The 19,669-nt window shown below is 37.9% G+C and overlaps 2 protein-coding genes across 3 annotated transcripts; both read right to left on the bottom strand.

The window, feature by feature from the left end:
• Positions 1–1,110: 1,110 nt before the first annotated feature.
• On the bottom strand, positions 1,111–3,175 carry LOC107175547 (uncharacterized). Its single transcript, XM_052434106.1, has 3 exons — positions 2,599–3,175; positions 1,401–2,224; positions 1,111–1,326 (listed from the first exon to the last, which is right to left on the bottom strand). Exons 1-3 carry the CDS (start codon positions 3,173–3,175, stop codon positions 1,111–1,113), a joined length of 1,617 nt encoding a protein of 538 aa, XP_052290066.1.
• Positions 3,176–5,711: 2,536 nt separating this feature from the next.
• LOC102620194 (G-type lectin S-receptor-like serine/threonine-protein kinase At4g27290) lies at positions 5,712–9,840 on the bottom strand. Of its 2 annotated transcripts, none has more exons than XM_025094731.2 (7): positions 8,433–9,840; positions 7,758–7,859; positions 7,468–7,658; positions 7,247–7,397; positions 6,860–7,097; positions 6,596–6,743; positions 5,712–6,411 (listed from the first exon to the last, which is right to left on the bottom strand). In XM_025094731.2, the coding sequence occupies exons 1-7, from the start codon at positions 9,835–9,837 to the stop codon at positions 6,121–6,123; spliced, it is 2,526 nt and encodes an 841-aa protein (XP_024950499.2). In that variant the 5' UTR covers positions 9,838–9,840; the 3' UTR covers positions 5,712–6,120. The 2 variants fall into 2 exon arrangements, with proteins under 2 accessions (XP_024950499.2, XP_006464879.4); XM_006464816.4 differs by having other exon boundaries at positions 5,717–6,411; positions 7,187–7,397.
• Between the last annotated feature and the right edge of the window lie 9,829 nt (positions 9,841–19,669).

The following is a 19,669-nucleotide window of genomic DNA, read 5'->3' as shown; positions in this document are numbered from 1 at the left end:
TTATAAGTTAGCATACCCGGATGGACGAGACGTGAAGAGGTCGTGGAACGCCGAGCACTTAAAGAAGTATTTCCAGTAAGTAAAGTGCTCTACTAAATTTTTATTTTGATAAATTATATATGTTAAATGCATGATGGCTTATTGCACATGCATATATTCTGTATTTCTGTAACACATTCAAATTTTAATAAAGATGAATTCAGCATGAAATCCCCCTGCTAGCAAGCCCATTAACGAATTCTACTAAGGCAAATAAGTGTCTACTTCTGCTCAGTCAACGAAAGACCAGCAGCTAATCCTACGAAAATTCTACTAAGGCAAGTAAGCGCCTGCTTCTGCTCAGTCAACGAAAGACCAGCAGCTAATTCTATGAAAATTCTACTAAGGCAAGTAAGTGTCTGCTTCTGCTTGGTCAACGAAAGACCAGCAGCTAATTCTACAAAAATTCTACTAAGGCAAGTCAGTGCCTGCTTCTGCTCGGTCAACGAAAGACCAGCAGCTAATTTTGTAGAAATTTTACCAAGGCAAGTAAGTACCTACTTCTGCTCGGTCAACAAAAGACCAGCAGCTAATTTTGTGAAAATTCTACTAAGGCAATAAGTGCTTGCTTCTGCTCGATCAACGAAAGACCAACAGCTAATTTTGTGAAAATTCTACTAAGGCAAGTAAGTGCCTGCTTCTGCTCGGTCAACGAAAGACCAGCAGCTAATTTTGCGGAAATTTTACCAAGACAAGTAAGTGCCTAATTCTGCTCGGTCAACGAAAGACCAGTAGCTAATTTTGCAAAAATTCTACTAAGGCAAGTAAGTGCCTACTTCTGCTCGGTCAACAAAAGACCAGCAATCAATTTTACGAAAATTTTACTAAGGCAAGTAAATGCCTACTTCTAGCCGGTCCACTAAGGAACCAGCAGGCAAAATCAGATAAGTTGTCCAATTATTTTGCAGAAACAATCTATGATAAAAAACTAGACAAGAAAGCCAATAGAGAGCATCTAAAAATTTATAAATGTTTAAATGTTTACAAAACGAATGAAAATCTAGAGTCTATACAAAAATAGACCTAAGGATTAGGAGGGTCAACGGCTTCAGTAGGTGAAGGATCAGCTATTTATGGAGGTGGAAGATCAGCAATATCGGGAGGAGGAGGTACGGACCCTTGTCCCACTTCAAAAGCACGTCCCCCAGCTTCCCCCTCCTGCACCCCATCTAAAGGAGCCTCCACCTGATCCTGCTCACCCTGCTCCTTATCTGTCTGGCCGATCTCCGCCATATACCACTGCACTCCAGCCTCCAGCTTGCTCATGTCCAGCTCGGGATATTCTTCCTTAAGCACAGACATGATGCACTTATAGGAGAAAGCAACCCAGAGTCATACTCGGCATCCAGCCGATCGTCCACATCAGCGGATTTGCCTTTCTCCTCAGCCAGCTGCTCACTCAGGGATTTGATCTCTCCCTCAAGGGCGGTCCTCAAAGTATCTCTTTCACTTTGAGTAGCCTGAAGATCGGACTTCAGGTCACCCAACTCATCCTCAAGTTTAGAGGAAGTGGACTCAGCAACCGCAACTTTCTCCTCTAGCTCCGTAATCTGCCTGTTCAGCTTGGCCAGCTTCTCCTTCGAGCGATTAGCAGACTCAACCCTTTTCTTCAAGTCCTGGTTCTCAGCTTGGAGCTTTCTCTCCTGGCGCGTGATCCTATTCTTGTAACAAGATACTATGGTGGCCAACTTGAAGGAGACCCTTTGGACGGAACCAGCTAATTCATTGAGATTCATGCTCTCAATGTCCTGGACCATCTTCGGTCCCACTAATTTCCCATAGTCCCTCTGATACGGGGTCAGGTAGTCACCCTGATCACGAGCCAGAAGAGGAGAGGATCGGTCCCCAGAGCGTGTGCTGACCTTAGAACTCTTGTCAGTAGTTTTCTCCCCGACAATCTTACGAGATGGAGGAGGGGACAGAGCAGGAACAGAAGCCTTAGAAGGGACAACACTGACTTTCTTTGGAGGAGGAGGAGGGTTGCTGGAGTTGCTCAGAGCCCGACCACGCTTTCTGCTCATTGCACTGAGGATCTTGTTATCCATCCCGGCAGCAATGTCCACTAAGCCTGAACCGACTAAGTTTGTTGGTGACAGCAAGTCTTGACAGGTAGACACGTTCACCAGAGTAGTTTCAACCTGGAGCAAGGGTTGGTCTTCAAGGTCCTTAACCAAACCCCAAGATTCTGAAAAAACAAACAAGGTTAAAGAACCTAATAAGTGGCAATTTTGATTAAGAATATAGGCAAAAATGAATGACCTGGGGTGACAAAATGCATTAGAAGGTAAATATCCCCACCAAGAGACCGGACTGCTGGACACCAGTTTCCTCCAGCAAAGAAGAATTTGTTCTTCCAATTCTTACATGAAGAAGGAAACCCGATGACCGGTTTCCTCTTTGCAAAACTGGACATGAAGTAGTACCAGCCCGCCTCCTTTGGGTTGCTCCGCAGCTGGTACAGATGCTTCACTTCAACAAGGGAAGGTTCCTCCTACCCGCACCTCTCCCACAGCACAAACATAGCCGAGAGAACCCTCCACCCGTTTGGGTATAGCTGACCTGGAGCCAGGTGCATACCGCCCAATATCTTGGCGAAATAACGTTGAAGGGGCAGTCGAGCTCCTAGTCTGAAACTCTCCAAGTGCATCGTCACATACCTCTTCGGAGGCTGACTAGGTACATCACCTTTCCCAGGAACTACAAGGAGAACCTCCTCGGGAATGTTGTAGAGGTTCCTGAGTTTGAATAGATCAGTGGGAGTAATGACACAAGCTATGAAATCAATAGGGTAAGAATCCGCCTCCACCTTATGACCAATGTTCATTTTCCTAGAGGGTCCGCTCGGCTCGGAACTACTTCCCTCGCCATCACCCACTTCTTCAGGGACCCCAACTCCACCATAACTGTGATCCTCACTAGTGCCGGATGCGGGTCCACCTTTATTCCCCATAATCTCTAATTCAGGGGAAGGCGAAATGGTCAGGGGGCGTGGGTATTCAAGGGTATCCCTGCCATGGGAAGGACCTACACTATTGGAGGGACCTAAGAAATCGGTGGGTATTGACACGTTAGGGTCTGAATCCCCTATTTCTTCATCACTCTCATCAACAATTAACTTCCTTTTCTGATTTGACATATCGGAATCCCAAAAGAAAACAAAGAAAACTCGAGTATACGGATACAAAAGGGGGCAACACAGAACCCAATCAACAACAACCAGAGAAGAGATTAAAAGCAATACATGGAATGAACTGGCCCTGATAGCGCTGCCGTGACAGAGAAAAAGCCCAGCAAGTAGATGCTCCGGACACAGGAAGTGTGAGTAAAGTTCAAAGAGGGGGTAGGTTAACGCCGGAGGGACGAATAACAAAACGATGATGATGTAAGTCTAGGGATTTGAAACGAAAAGGAGGAAATGAAAGCATTTAAGTGATAGGGATGCCAGCTCACTTACTGTATATCGAGGACGAATAGCCCGTCGTTTCAAAATTCAAATACGAAGAGTCTGGAGATGCCACGTCACTAACCGTTACGAGAGGCCAGGCTAGATGCAAGCCCAGATATGCAATGGACATGCTCATTAAGGCCCATGCTCACGTTGGAACCTCCCCAGAAGAAAAATGGCACCTCAGGTCCGTCCCGGTAAACAGAAGACCAGATGAGAAGCCCCCAGGTCGGTAAGATTGGACTATCAGTTTCTACTCTTAACTCATTTCACTCGCAAGACCAGAAACTGGGGGACTGGTGTTAAGTAAATAAAAGCACTAGGTTGGCCATGCTACTATTTCCGCCCTGGCATGGATCACCTCAGCCAAATGGTACGAGCAGAACACGGGGACAAATATGAGCCGACCAGAGACGAGTACCAACCAGGGGAGTATACCGACCAGAGGTATATACCGAGACGATACCCATCCCCCGAAAAAGCGGGAACACGATCCCACAGAATCATGGTAGTTGCGCTTTTCCCAGAATCGTTGCGGGAGACGCGAGATCCCACGTTTGCCCATATTATAGCAGTTAGAGTCCCATGAGGGGCTGCCACCACCCGAAAAAGGAGGGATGAAGGCTAAACGGGAACGTGAGACAACGACTATAAAAGAAGAAGAAATCGATGAAGAAAGGGATAGAAAAACTGAAAGAAGGGAAAACTCTGCCAAATTGTATCCAGATACTTTGTCAATACCGAGAGTGAGCCAATTCTAAGCAATTATTTGAACCTTAATTGCACCGTTTTTCCGTAAACACCTTGTACTAACTTAGGCATTGGAGGATTTACGCCGGCAAAACCACCGGCGTCTCTGATCCACTTTTGTGAACGCATGCTTAGTGAGAAAAAGAGGGACAATTCCAACGCCAGTGGCTGGAGCAGTCGCTGAAGCAAGAAAGAATTAATATCTTCATTATTGATAATGTGAACGTTGGTGTAAAAATCTGATCGGGTAAATGCGAGCCGATTTCAGCATCAACACTTAGGCCAACCCGAATTTATAATGATCAAATAAAGTTACAGTGGACAACCGGACAAGAAATCTTAGCAACCAGCACGTTCAAGCCGGAAAATTGTACGTCTTGGCCTCGTATCTGGGCATGAGATTGCGTCTGACATGTCGAATATATGTTCATGTATATACGACAAGTCGGACATGGCATTTCAGGGAGCTGTATGACAGAGATGTAATGTCAGCTGGGTGGATTAGTAATACACATAAATCATTACGTGTTTCACATAATCAAGACGGCAGCCATATTTGCGTTTAAGTAACAGATTGAGTGAGCCTTTGGCCTGTGTCGATCAGCAGTTCAAATGGCCGTAAAAATCTGTTATACACGCAGGTTGCTGCGGGGTTTGTTTGCAAATAAACCCAGAAACGTGAGGTGGTCAAGAAGGGACAGTTCTAGATGATTTTCTTGTAATTTATAAAGTCTTATGGTCTGTTACTTTATTATCATCATTCAGTTATTTCTACTCCTAAGCATTGTATCTTGTAAGCTCTAAAATTAGTGAAAGTTTGCTTCTTTTTTCACAGTGGATGTAGGCAAGAAAGTGACCGAACCACTATAAACCTTTGTGCAGTGTTTGTGAGATCTGATTCTGATTTTGCTTCAATTCCTTGATTAGTTTCAGTTAACTAATAAGGATCACATTAAGTTTAGTTTATTGAGATCATAACCAGAGATTAAGTGCCCTAGAGTGGATCTTGGGGGAGTCCAAATTGGTTTCTTTACTGATTTGGTTTCGACACTTTTGATCTGAAAATCAAATACATAATAGAGAAAGACCGGATCATAGTTCAGTATTCGACCTCAGTTGTTACCATATATTTATTCTCTAAAACCAAACACGTAAAAATGAAAGACAACTCCTCCCAGCACCCACGGACGTAAATTAAATGAGATGGATCTGACTATATCATGATGACACCTAGTTTACATCAAATACTGACTAATGTAAATTGATGAGAAACATGATGACGGCTGATTTGATTTTAATATACTTAACCATAAACTTTGCAAAGACTAAGATCACTAAATATTGCATGCTGAAAAGATGCGATCTTCCAGAAATAAAGTTCATCAGGAAGGTTTGAGATTATAGTTCCAAGTTTGGGGCACAAAGACTAGAAAGAACTCGATAACAGGTATTAGTCCCTGGGACAGACTCTAGTTGGGAAGGTTTTGATGAGAGAAAAATATGGAAAACAGAAGATTTTATGTACCATGACAAGTTATTAATGTCTTGACGAAGCCACTTTTTTCATTATCTTCCGCTACTTCAAAGCCAAGCACAATATACATCCTCGCGGCTTCAGCTTGAGTGGAAAGGAAGCTCACGACACTGGTCTTTCTACTTCAAAGCCAAGCTCTCAGGACAAATATCAGCATGTCAAAAAAGTTAAGTCGGTAAAAGCACGATGTACAATTCTTAACTCACGCGATTTGATATGCAACCTGCAAGATTAGATTTTATTTTAATCTTTGCGTGCACTGATTGTATAAATAGTGAAGTAATAGACTTTTATTTATTGTCTACAAGAAAAGAAAATTCAGATAAAAACACATAAAGCAAGACGCGTTCAGCTATCGAGCATCCATCACCGAATGTGTTACGCAATTCACTGAAAAAGCATCTGGCTGCATATTTGCGGAATTTACACATGAAAAAGCAGGTTGTTGGGGAGAAGGTAAATTAACAATTTCATTTGAAAGCATTGAGACAACTTCTGACATGGTTGGTCTATCTGCTGCATTTTCTTGAACACAGAGAAGGGCTACGTTAACGTATCTCTTCAGGATCGGATATGATGCTTCATTCTGCAATATGGGATCCATCAGTTCGCAGGTTCTACCATCATTCCACAGATTCCATGCCTGAAGAATAACAGAAATTCAAATGCTAAATGATAAGCTAACTCTCATATTGTTTACTGCAATAGCTAGGAAACTTTTTACTTTTCCAGTTCAATGATTGTAGCTTTCTTCATTTAGAACAATTATGAGATTCGTCTTAATATATTCAAAGAGCCCAAAAAAAGTGGGAAATATTGCCACTTACATGGCCAAGAAGGGTAAGCGAATCAGTATTATAGAAGTGGCTATTTTTCTTGCTACTCAGTGTTTCCAACAACAATACTCCAAAGCTGAATACATCAGATTTGATAGAGAATAAGCCGCGCAGCGCATACTCAGGTGACATATAACCACTGAAATTCATAGTTCCATCACATATTTAAGCATCTAAAAAGGATTTACAAACACAGGCAAGCAGGTAATATTTGAATGAGGATTTAAATAATAACCGCAATTCTAGTATACATACTAAGTTCCAACTATCCTTTTCGTGTTTGACTGCAATTCATCTCCACCAAACATTCTTGCCATACCAAAATCTGATATTTTGGGGTTCATGTCTTTATCTAAGAGAATATTACTTGTCTTGAGATCTCTGTGAATAACCCTTAATCTAGAATATTGGTGAAGATATAGAAGTCCTTGAGCAATTCCTTCAATGATTCTAATTCGTGTTCCCCAACATAAAAGCCCTTTTTTGGTGGGATCTGTTACAATATCAAACCGTTACATGAGGAACATCTATAATCGTAAATGATACAGGTCGTTTTTTGAATAAATGATAAAAATTACATACCAAAAAGAAAATAATCCAAGCTTTTGTTAGGCATGTGCTCATAAATCAAAATCTTTTCACCTTGTTCTATACAGCAACCAAAAAGTCTTACAAGGTTTCTGTGTTGAAGTTTTGCTATAAGCATCATCTCATTTTTAAACTCTTCTAGTCCTTGTCCTGACTGACTTGAAAGCCTTTTAACTGCGACTTCCTCTCCATTAAGTAGTTTTCCCTGATCAATTTCATATTTCAACACATCACTCTTCACTCTGTTTTTGTAGTTAATATGACAAGAATGGTACCTTATACACAGGTCCAAAGCCACCTTCTCCTAACTTATTTTCTTCACAGAAGTTATCGGTAGCTGCAGTTATGCTTGCCAAGCTGAAAAATGGGAACCAAGATTCCGTACTCTTATTTTTTGCTCCTGCCGCATTGACCATATTTTTGTCGAATAACAGCATATCCTGGCTTATTTCAGTTTTCGTTCTTTCTGCAAGACAGCTTTAAGGAAAGTGAGCGTACAGTTTTCTCCTATGCACTAGTATACTCATGGGAACAGAAAACATATGAGAGTGATCTAAAAGGTCACCTTTGTCCTTGAGTTTTCTCCTCTTTCGACAAAAAACATAAACAGCAACAAGTACCACCGGAAGAACAATTATTATAGTTGTCCATAGTAGCTTCTTGTTTCCTGGACCCAAAAGTATATACGTTATCAAAGTAAGTCAATCAAAAGAATGCAAAAATCTAGCTTAATTTTGCAAAAAATGTGGGAAAGAGCCAAATATCAATGTGAAATTGCAGCCTTTTAACACACCGACGGGCATAGCAGTTGAAGAGTGACCAATATAGAGATCAATTTCACTTTACATGGCCGTACATGCTGTCAAATAATCCTTGTAATATAATTATTTCTTTAATCTCCACTAGTGAGCTTACTTACCAACACTCAGAACTCATGTCGTTTGATATTAATCTAATTGATTAACAAATTGTTTAGCAAAAGTTGGCCAGCTTGATATATCAACTGAGACAACCATGACTCAAAATTCGATGGCTATACATAAATAATATCCTATGTAAAGCCAGGTACTAGACTCTTAGCAGGGTAGTTCGATAACCAATAGACACATGTTGAACTGTAAGAAAACTAAAATTTGAGTCTTCAATTTAACTCCTGAAACAAGTAGCCCAAGCCTCGCTGTAACAAAGAAGTGGAACTTTTGCACTATCAATTAGACAATTACTACGGAAATAATTGTACCTGGTTCCGGAGCAGGTACTCGTATGTAGACTGACTGCCCGGTGAAGTTTCTAATTGTCTTTCTCATATCAATCAGGTCCCCAAACCACATTAAACAGCCACTGTCTCGTCCTGTTAATTTGGAATCAGTGTAAGCTCTACATGTACAGTTCTTCAAGCACTCAGCCTCGCATTGCTTCAGATTCATACTCTCATTTAGTGAAACCTCTAGCAAGGCAGGTGCTTTAATGTCATCAAGCTTTATAAACTGGCTTCCACTTTTGCAATCTGATGAATGACTGCTCTCACATTTTCTAGGCCATGTCTGGTTGTCCTGTGATTTGAGTTTGAATCCATTCAAGCACTCACAACTAGGTGTCTTGTCGTCACTGCAAATCGCATTAGCACCACAATACCCATAATCATCGCAAAAACCATCTGGAGCTGAGAACAGAACATCCCATGCAGTGCTCCTCTCGTTCCATATTAGACGCTGGATCAAACCCGAGGGGTTGACTTTTAAAATCATTATGTTCAGACTGTTGTAAGACTCATACCAGAAAGAAATTTCATCTTTTCCTTGCACCAAAACTTGTTCATAAAGAAAGCTTGTAAATGTAGGAGCAGCTCCAAAGGCAACTCCATTCCATGGTCCAGTACAGGTATATTCTACAGATCCATTGTAAGCGCATATTTTAGGTATCGCTTGAATGACAAGTCTGAAAGTAAACTTTCCAGGGGATGGATCGTCAGTACTTTCCCATGATGATAAATATCGTTCAAGACCATTCTTCAAGTCCCAGCCCAACTTCATGCCTTCTAACAGAGTGTCTGTGGGGTAGTCGAAGCTCTGCCACAAGTAGCTTTCAGTAGTATGACCACTGGAGTTATCCCTAATAACGAGGTTTCCAGTGTCTAAAAGTTGCGCTATCGGATTTTCTGCTTTTCTAGACATGTTCGACGACCAGATAATGCCATTTCTTTGGCTGAGAAGAACAAGGTATCCGTTATTGCTAAAGGTCAACGCTGTGTTTGGATTGAAAATTGGACTATTTCTATTAGCAACCCAGACAACAGTGTCGGGGATCTTCTTGTACCATACACCCAGGTACCTCTTCTTTGAGTTTCTAGGGGAGAAGAAGCCAAGCTCAAACCTTTGAGATGATGAAACCAACTTCTCACCATCACGGATGAATGTTTCGGGAGTTATTGTATCAGCTGCCAGTGACAACTCCATGTGCAGCAAGAAGATCAAAGAACTAAAGATATAGATGTAAAGAAGATTGATTTCCATTCGTAAAAATGGAAAAAATGATGAGCAAATTTCGTGGGAGGGTACAAATTTTATGTATACAAAAAACCGGCATAGCACTTGCACAAGTTCTGTTTCATGACTACGTACGTGCGTCGTCGCATTTTTGCACATAAACAAATGAATAAATGGAACGCCTATTTTGAAAAAGCTATCACTGGCTTGTTATTTTATTGAAGAGTCAACGTTTACATTCAAAGAAGGCGCCGCCAGCTGTGTTTTCAGTTTGAATTTGTCGACAAAAATATTGCGGAGCAGACTGTCAAACAAAATTTAAACAAGGTGCCATACCGTTTTCAATGGTGGCTCTTCACTAATTATTGATTTGGAAACTAAGAAAACAGCGACAGCTTCAATTTCTGTTCAGCTTTCCAAGCCCCTATAGTAGATACATCATAAATGACATGGTAGCGGATAAATTTTACGGGTATCATGATAAATAAAATCAACCAATAAAGCTTGAATTAACAAATGAAGGAGTTGAACCGTTAATAAAAACAAAATGGGACCCTCTATAAAGATCTTGACACTTTCTCACTTCCCAGAGAATTGGAGACAACTTGACTCATTTTAGCAGCCCTTGATTATTTCTCTATCAATCTGTTTACTCAAGATTTTCAGTCAGGGGTCCATAATTGCTTCATAATTGGAAACACAAAAATACATTTAACCAAAAGAGTTTGACAATATTGACCCTCCAACTCTCAAAGAATTACATAATTGACTCCCGCAGCCCTTATCTTCATATTATTTATTAAAAATTAAAAAGGCCGGAACTATGTAACATTATCGTTTCCTATTTGGTGAACAAAATATAACCACCAAAAAGAAGAAAAATGGAAAAGAATAGCGTTATTGTTTCTATATGGTGAAAAATACAATCTTCCCCCACAAATGTGCTCACGTCTGGCAGCTTTCTACGATCAAGTATTAGTTTCATGCACAATGGAAATGGAGTTGGGATAACGGCCATTCCAGTGCCGCGGCGAAGATGTGATGAAGACTTGTATCATGCTGTGAACTTATTCTACCCAAATTGTAATGATTTTTCAGCATTTTTAAACTATCAAGAAATTTAAACTAAACAAAGCAACCACTGATGCACTATGCTTTTAAATACAATTGGTGTTGCTACCAGGATCTGGCTATTGAGGTTCCAAAGACTGCTACATGTATATAGAGAGAGTGACAGAGATGAGTAATGCTGGATTTACACAGTTGAACTGATGTGGCATCTTATATGTCACTCAATGCAAACAGAGTTCTACACAAAATAGGATTTTTGCACGTTTTAGTAAATTTCTACTGGGAAATCATAAAAACTTCTATGATGCGATGAATTTTTATATCTAAGATATTATTATTGAATTGATCGGAATATTTTTTTAATGTGATTATTTATCTATACAACACGACTGCAATCAAATTAACATATATAGTATTGTTGACGCTGAAATCTTATTGAGTTGATTAACGACTAGATACCAGACCTTGCGCTAGCATAAAATTTGTTTGGTGGGGAAGCGGTGTGTTAATCTCCAAGAACATCCAGTGACCATGAACAGATAATCCATGAGCAAATAATCCACGAGTTGATGATCTGCAAGCACCTGAAATCACAAAGGATAGTAAGAAGCGCCAGAAGTTTTTCTGATGTGAATCTTCTAATGCTCAAGTCAACGATCTGGGCTCACTTGGAAAAAATTTAAGTCACAATTCATGTGGCTTAATTATGATTGCTTTAAACAAAAAGCTTGTAAGTAAATTTTAGGAAAAAGAACAAAAAATAGTCAGTTTTAAAGAAAAAGAAATTATGATAGAAAGAGAAGTTTCCCAGTGGTAGAGAGAGAAAAATATCCAATGAGTTGCTAGTTGAAGAAAAAGAGAGAAAGATAATCCCCCGTAGAGTGATTTTCTAGGGTTTTTATAACACTAACACTCATGCAGTGCACCCACTAACGAGTGCGTGTCAATACTGGGGGGGTAGTTTTGGCGACCTATAAAAGCCTTATCTAGGTAAATAAGATCTTCTTCTTCTTCTCTCTCTCAATTCATTCTCTCACCTTTAATTTGTTTCAGAGATTAACTAAAAGGCTTTCTTATTAAAAAGCAAACAAAATTAAGCCACTTGAGTTGTGGTAAAAGTTGTTTCCTGAAGGCACGATTACTGACTTGAGTAACGGAGGATTCTCGTCGGGAAAATATTCGGCACCCTCTTACCGAGTTTTTGTAAGTGTAAAGGATTGAGTAAGATAAGTTCGGGGTCGACTTTATCTGCTCGAGTAGAAAGCAATAGTGTTAAGCATCCTCGTAATAAAACAAATTTAAGTGTTGACGTAGATGCTTAGTCGCATCAACTTCGACGAGATTTCTTCATCAACTTTTTGACGCCGTCTGTGGGGAATGATACAAAAAGTCATTGTTGTCTCTACCAATTTGGATATAGCCGAAGCATAATTGTTTAGCAAATTTAATTGATGGGAGTGAAGCTCTATTAAACACTGCCGAAAGGCCAATGACCAAATCTAGGTATTGAAGAAATTTGCTTATCCAATCTGTAAGTTATCGATATGGCTTTTGACTTCAATTCACCTACTAGCTTGATAAGAACTTGATTCTTGACTTCATCCAAAAAATTCACGGCTTACAATATGAAATTATGAAAATCAATTTATTTGATTGCACAATTTTGGTAATCGTGAGCATAAATCCAATTTGAATATAGGAAATTTTCTTTTATGGCCATGCATGATTAGATCATAAAAATCAGGTTGTTTAAATTGCCGTTCACATGCATTATGGCATGAAGATCTAGAATGAAATGTTCCTTTACTGCATGCCTCATTTATTGCTAAATAAGCTCTAAATTCTTGAAATGGAATAAGGAATAAGCTTTAGTAATTAGAACTGAGGTGAATTTTAACGAAGTTCAGATTTGAAATGCAATACACATCGGAACTTACAGGATCATGTGCCTATCATTTGTATTTAATTTATCGTGTGCTTCGCATCCAGTTTTCAAATAACATGCTTGCCTTAATTACTTGGTTGATGTTTATGCTTGAGAATACTTCCTCACCTTTTTTGCTTAAGCTATATTAGTTCAGTTATTTTGATTAATTTTTGGGTAATTCACAAGGAAGATAATTACATAGTCACGATATAACGTTAGGCCAACCAAGTATTTGATAGAATGTCTAAATGAGTTTTGTTGTTTCTCTACTCACATTTTCTACGTGTTACAAATCACAGAAATGTCTTGTTCAGCTTACCTGTTGTGAAACTAACCCTATTGACATTGGATTAATCACACCCCAAGATCTAATTCAGGCTCCAAGATTTAAGAATCAAACCTAAGCTAATCGAAACAAACACCAGATCAAAGAAACACAACTCAAAGAATCAAGAATACACAAAGACTTAAATGGTTCAGCACCTTTTGAGGGTGCCTACATCTATTGGAGAAAACAAATCAGGGAGCAACTTTATTAAGCTTCAAGGTTATAGAGGTGATACCTAGCAATACAGAGAACACTCATAAAAGCTTCACTCTCACTAAGGCTTCCTTATCACTCTCTTTTTCATCTCATCAAAAAATACCAGAACCAGCAAATATATCAGTTATTGCTGGCATTTTTGGATCCAGAAGATTCCCTATAAAAATAACAACCTTTAACAGATTGATCACGAGCTCCTCACGCGTAACTTAACACCCTCCTCAAACAACATCAAGCCATGCCATTTAAGCTTAGAATAGGCATATGTTATCCACGTGAGTGTTTACTGAATTTGGATGACATCTCCAAGTTGTCGGTTCTGGATTCTTGATCAGTTAAAATGACATGTCACTCATCTTTCCAATTTTTAAACGACAAGTTGTTTAATGAGTTTTAGTTCATTTCAACAATCTCCACCTTGAACCCAACGCTCATAGCTCCCTCCTTTCTGATTGTCTTCTCCCTATCTGCAGCTTCTTAAAACTTGCAGATTCCTGCTAAGTTCATGCAAATGATGAACTTGGCAGTGGGCACAACCTTGGTTAACATGTTAGCTGGATTTTCTTCAGTATGAATCTTCAGCAACTTCATAGCCCCCTTAATACCTTAAGCCTCACAAAGTGCAACTTAACATCGATATGTTTTGTCTTCTCGTGATGAGATTGTTTCTTACTAAGATGTATAGCCCTCTGGCTGTCACTATATACTGTTACAGTCTCTTGCTTAGCTCCCAACTCAGTTATCATACCTTTAAGCCAAATTGCTTCTTTGAAAGCTTCAGCTGCTGCAGTATACTCTGCCTCTGTAGTGGACAAAGCCACTATGTTATGTACTGTTGCTTTCCAGCTAACTGTGCAGCCCCCCAGAGTAAACAAATACCCTGTTTGCGACCTCATTTTATTAAGATCACCATCAAAGTCAGCATCTACATATCCAATTAGTGTGTGTCCATTTTTACATTCTCCACCATAAACCAAACCAACCTCCAAAGTCCTCTTGAGGTACCTCATAATCCACTGAACAACTCTCTAGTGTTCATAGCCTGGATTTGCCATAAACTTGCTCACCAAACTCACAACATGTGAGATATCAGGTCTGGTGAGTACCATGGCGTATATGAGGCTACCTACTACACTTGAGTAGGGTATACATGCCATTTTCTATTGTTCTGCATCAATTTGAGGGCACTGAGCAGCAGACAACTTGAAATTAATGGTTTGCCAATGGTGTCTGCACTTGCTTAGCATTATTCATTCCAAACCTCACCAGAACCCTCTTAATGTAGCTCTGTTGAGTTAAGAACAAAACCTTCTTGCTCCTGTTCCTGATAATATCCATTCCTAGAATCCTCTTAACTTCCCCAAGTTCTTCATTTCAAATTCCCTGCCCAAGAGTTTTCTTTGGATGATGAATCTCTTCCCTATCATGACATGCAATCAGCATGTCATCTACATATAGCAGGAGATATATCATTCCCTCTCCACTTATCTCTTTGAAGTACACACAGCAATCATAGCTGCACCTATTAAAGGCATGTGTTATCATGAAGTTATCAAACCTCAGATACCATTGCCTAGGTGATTGCTTTAACCCATATAGAGACTTTTTAAGTAAGCAGACAATATCTTCTTTTCCAATAACCACATACCCTTCTAGCTGTTGCATTACAATTTCCTCTTGTAACTCACCATGCAGGAAGGCTGTTTTTAATCCATCTGCTCAAGATGCATATCTTGAACAACCACAACTTGTCTGCTTTGTGTATGTTAAATCTAATCAGATCAGTTAACAAATACATTGCATTTTTTAACTAGTAAATGATTCTTAGCTGAATATTGTTTTATCATCAAACATATATTTAGCATCAATAATGCATGCATGAACATAAATCTCTAGTGGAGGCATGTAATTATAGATTGATAGTTATGAAATTGATGATTTCAAAATATTAGGAATTTATTCCACAAAGATCCTGGAATGTCAAAAGTACAATCTGCAGTCATATGGGAATGTCAAGAACTAGTACTTGATTTCACAACATGATTACATAGCCAATTATGCAAAAAATAGATGTACAGTTAGATGTTTTATTAATTGGGGAGTTCACATGTTTTCTTGAGTGTTTAATCCCTGATTTTACATGGGAATTAAACTAAGAAATCATACTTATGAGTGCATCGATTTTTTAATGATCATGGAGTGGGTAGTTTCTAGTACTATGGCCAAGTCAGGTTTGGCTCAGATCGCTTTCAAATTCTTTTATAGAACAAATCTATATTTAAGGGTTTGAAGCAAAAACCTCATATGAGTTTACTCTGAGGGCAGACGTTTGCAGGAGTTAAAACAAGTCAGAATTTATATTTTGATTTACATGCAATTTTTCCATGAAAATTTAAATATTTCTCTAAGTCCTAATATGCAAAATGAGGATAGCTTAACTTATTAAATTGATTGCGCTCATATAAGGGCTAATGGTATAACACAATCAACTTGATTTCCTGAAACTTGCGCAATATGTAACATGAGAACGATTTATGAAAAGAGAGCTAGGGTAGCATGGAGAAGCCAAGCAAAGAGTATAGATGAAATTTATTAATATTTTATAAAGCACAAGAAAAAGCAAAGAGAGTCAATAAAAGTTAAAAGCCTTGAAATATGCTCTAAGTAAGGCATAAGACTTTAAACTGATAAGAGTTATTTAAAGTTGCTTAAGTCAGTAAAATGTTAAAAGCCTTGAAACCTATTTTAGATAAGGCATAAACCCTTAAACCGATAAAAGTTGCTTAAAATTGCTTAAGTTAGTAAAAAGTTAAAAGCCTTGCAATTTGCTCCAAATAAAGCAAAAAACGTTAAACTGACAAGAGTTGCTTAACATTGCTTAAGTTAGCAACAAATGTTATAATCTCAAAAGCTCCTTGAAATGAGGTATAAAACTTGAAACTTGTTCAACATATTTGCCCATGGCAAGGTTAATTTCAACAACCTTGAGCAACTAGGGGAAGTTACCTTGAGGTCACTTTAAACTATATATAGTTTCTAGTTTTGATTCATTTCACTATTAATACTAGAAACTGGGGGATTAGTGTTTGGTGAAAAAAAAAAGGAGAAAAAGGAAAGTGGAGGGATTACTTTTAGTTTTTAATCTCATTATTAACTTCCAGTAGTGGAGGAGGACAAATAGGAAAAAAGGGCAACTATCCAGGAGGGACTCTTTTATGATTAAGATGAGTCTTTTATGGTAAGGGGAATTGGGAGCAAAAAAAAAACTCCTTAATCCCATCTTCGGATCACAAACATACTAGGGATAAAACTTTAACCTCTAAAAAATCCCTACTAGAATTAATAAAGAGGGAGGTTTAGTTCTTTTCAATTTTTATTTTTTATTACATTTTCCTAATATAAAAAACCAAAAATTATTTATTTTATATCTTTCATGTAAACCCATACACTGACTTGAGCATTAGAGGGTTTTTTCTGATGCCTATTACCGTTCTCTATGATTTCATGTGTTCGTAGATTATCCACTACTGGTCATAGGTATCCTTGACTATTAGTAAGTCACTTCCTTAATAAACAAATTTAATGCCGATGTAGGGGTTTGGTATCAAGCTGCTGATCGAGTCAAGGGGATTTCGGCATCAACACTTATTAATCCTTTCCAAGCTATTGTTGTTTGTTGAGAGCTTTTGTTTGTAAAAAAATTTGTCTATATGTAATTACCATTAGTTGAATAAAACATGTAGATAGTTTGGCTCTAACACTCTGATTAACTTTTGCCCTACCTACAGTAACAACTAAATCACATGAATCATTTGAAAGTAGGGTTGACATAGATACAAAAGTCTCAACAGTTGAAATATTTGGATCACATTGATGAAATATTTTGATAGCTTATAATCAGATGTAGCCTTAAGAGCATGGATAGTTTTATGTCATTATCAAACTGCGAAATTACCTCAAAGGAGTAGTTAAGATGGTTCATCTCGAAAGACACCTGGCAATACTAATCCACCAATCCTCATTTAGGATGCTACTTCTTTACAGTATAGGTAAAATTGGTTGTATTTAAAAGCTATTTACTAATCCCCAACAAACTTGAAGAAAAATAAGTCTGGAAGGCGTGATACATCGGTAAAAAAACTCATCTCATGGTTTAATCCTTCTACTTTTTCTTCTCTCTCTAGTAGCCATTTTCTCCGCATAACTTCGAAATATATTAGCCATATCACACCAATCCAACCTCCAATAATTTCGTTGCCATTTCCTCGAACATAACCACACCATCCTTATTGGAATAAATTCCAAAAATTTACTGTAATCAAATCTAGGTACCTCAGCTTTTTTGTTTATCACTCGCACCACATAGTAGCTTCTAGTTAGAGATGGCCAACAGGCTATGCCGGTTGCCAAAGAAAGGCCCATGAGGGCCCATGGGCCGACACAAAATGGCCCACCACATGCTTCTTGTCGTGCTTCTTTTTTTGGCTTAAGCCCAGCTTGGCACACGTGCCAAGCCCACATGCTTCACGTCGAGATGTACCATAGGTCGCGCCAAAGAAAAAAGCGCAACACATTTTTTTCTTATTTTTTAAAAGGGCATGTCAAGCTGTTGGTGTGCTTTCCCTAAGCCCATGTAAAATTTTTTTTTTTTTGGTTCACATACCTTTAGTCAAATTCAATAAAATCAAAAATTCAAAACTCATATCCATATTCAATAATAATAAAACTAATGATAATAAGAAAATGTAATGTTAACTACTAAGTTAGATCCTACGGTATTAAAATTCTTTTTTAATACTTGGTAACAATAACAACAACTATAATAATAAATTTTTCTTCAGGATTAACTTAATTGTTAACTTGAACTTATATAAATTCACAGATCATAGTCCATAACTATATTATTGCATATATTTATAAAATCATGATATTTATAATTTTATTTATTAAAATCATGATATCATCTATTCATTTAATAAATTATAAACATAAAACAATTAGAGTTTTGCATTTGAAACTAAAAATTAAATGAATTTATAAAACTTACACCAATAAAATACATTAAACGATTCAATTTCAAGTTATTTGTAAAATCATAAAATTTTAAGTTTACTCTTAAGTTTTATTTTAATACTTCGGCCTACATGCTACTAATGACCCATGAGCCGCGTGCTAACCCACCAGTGAAATGTACTTATTCCAGGCATTTCACGTGCCGTTCTTTAGCCCATCTTTAATTGTGTCGTGTTTTTTAAGGCCACTTGTCTAAAATTCTCAGCCCAATCTAGCCGGCATGCATGCTGTGTCGTGCAATATGCACTACCAAAATGTGCTTGTATCATGCCGTGTTGTACGACCACGTGCATGACACATGCCTCCCGGCCCATTGGCCATCTCTACTTCTAATGACTTTCCTGCAAACATGGTGTCAAATTTTACATGTGGATCAATTACTTTCTTCTATTTATTATCTTTGTGAATTTTTGTTGCTTCCCCTACCCTTCTCAACCTTAAAAGCCCCTTTGTCAATCCATGATGCTAACATACATTTGGTTTTTAATGTTTTCCAAAACCTTGTAAGTTGTTCGCACTCTACCACTTGCCAAAAGCTCGTAGAATATGGATGACAATGCCAAATTATCAACTTCAATCCCTCACTTGAGCATTTCCTCAAACATCACATATGTTTGAGAAACTATGAAGAGTAGTTTATAGAACTATAACAAACTATAGCTAAACTTACATAATTGAGAAAATTTAATGAAAAATCAGCATATCATCTATCGTGAATTTAGCTAACAGTTACAAATTAACATTTATGTACAAGTTCATAAAGAGCTTTTTTATTCTCTCTGCAATTCCCTTCCTGTATAACTGCAAGTAAGCCAATTCACATTGAATCATCAACGATGAAAGGGAAGTATAAAGATAGAAAAGATAGAGAAACATAAGTTTATGAAAGTTTGGATATTATTGATAAAAGTGTGAATGACAAAAATAGGTTTTAAGACCCTTTTATACAACCCTAAATAACACAAAATTTATCAAAATAGACAAACCCAAACTATAATTACATTTTAAAATTCTAATAATGGAATAATGAAAATAAAACGAATGGTACTCAAATCCAATATTTAGTTAAAAATATATAAATCCTAAAAGCAATAACAAAAATAGAAAAATAACTAAAACTTGCAAAACCACCCTAAAATAAATGGAATTTTAGGGACCAATACGGCATAATGGCATTAGATTAGATTTGTTTAATTGCAAGCTTCGAAAAAGTATGTTATATATCCCAAAAAGACATTTGTGGCTAAGGTTATGTCCCAAGAAAAATACTCTACCTATCCTATACAGTCATCTTTCATCAACCTAGGTCAAACTAAAAGGTGAATATTAACATTTATCTCATTTTCCATTCATCTCATTTCATTATATTCCAAAAA

The sequence above is a fragment of the Citrus sinensis genome, chromosome 9 (assembly GCF_022201045.2).
Source record: "Citrus sinensis cultivar Valencia sweet orange chromosome 9, DVS_A1.0, whole genome shotgun sequence".
NCBI classification, from domain to species: Eukaryota; Viridiplantae; Streptophyta; class Magnoliopsida; order Sapindales; family Rutaceae; genus Citrus; species Citrus sinensis.
Note: the sequence above shows the minus strand (reverse complement) of the source record. Positions and strands in the feature narration are given on the sequence as shown.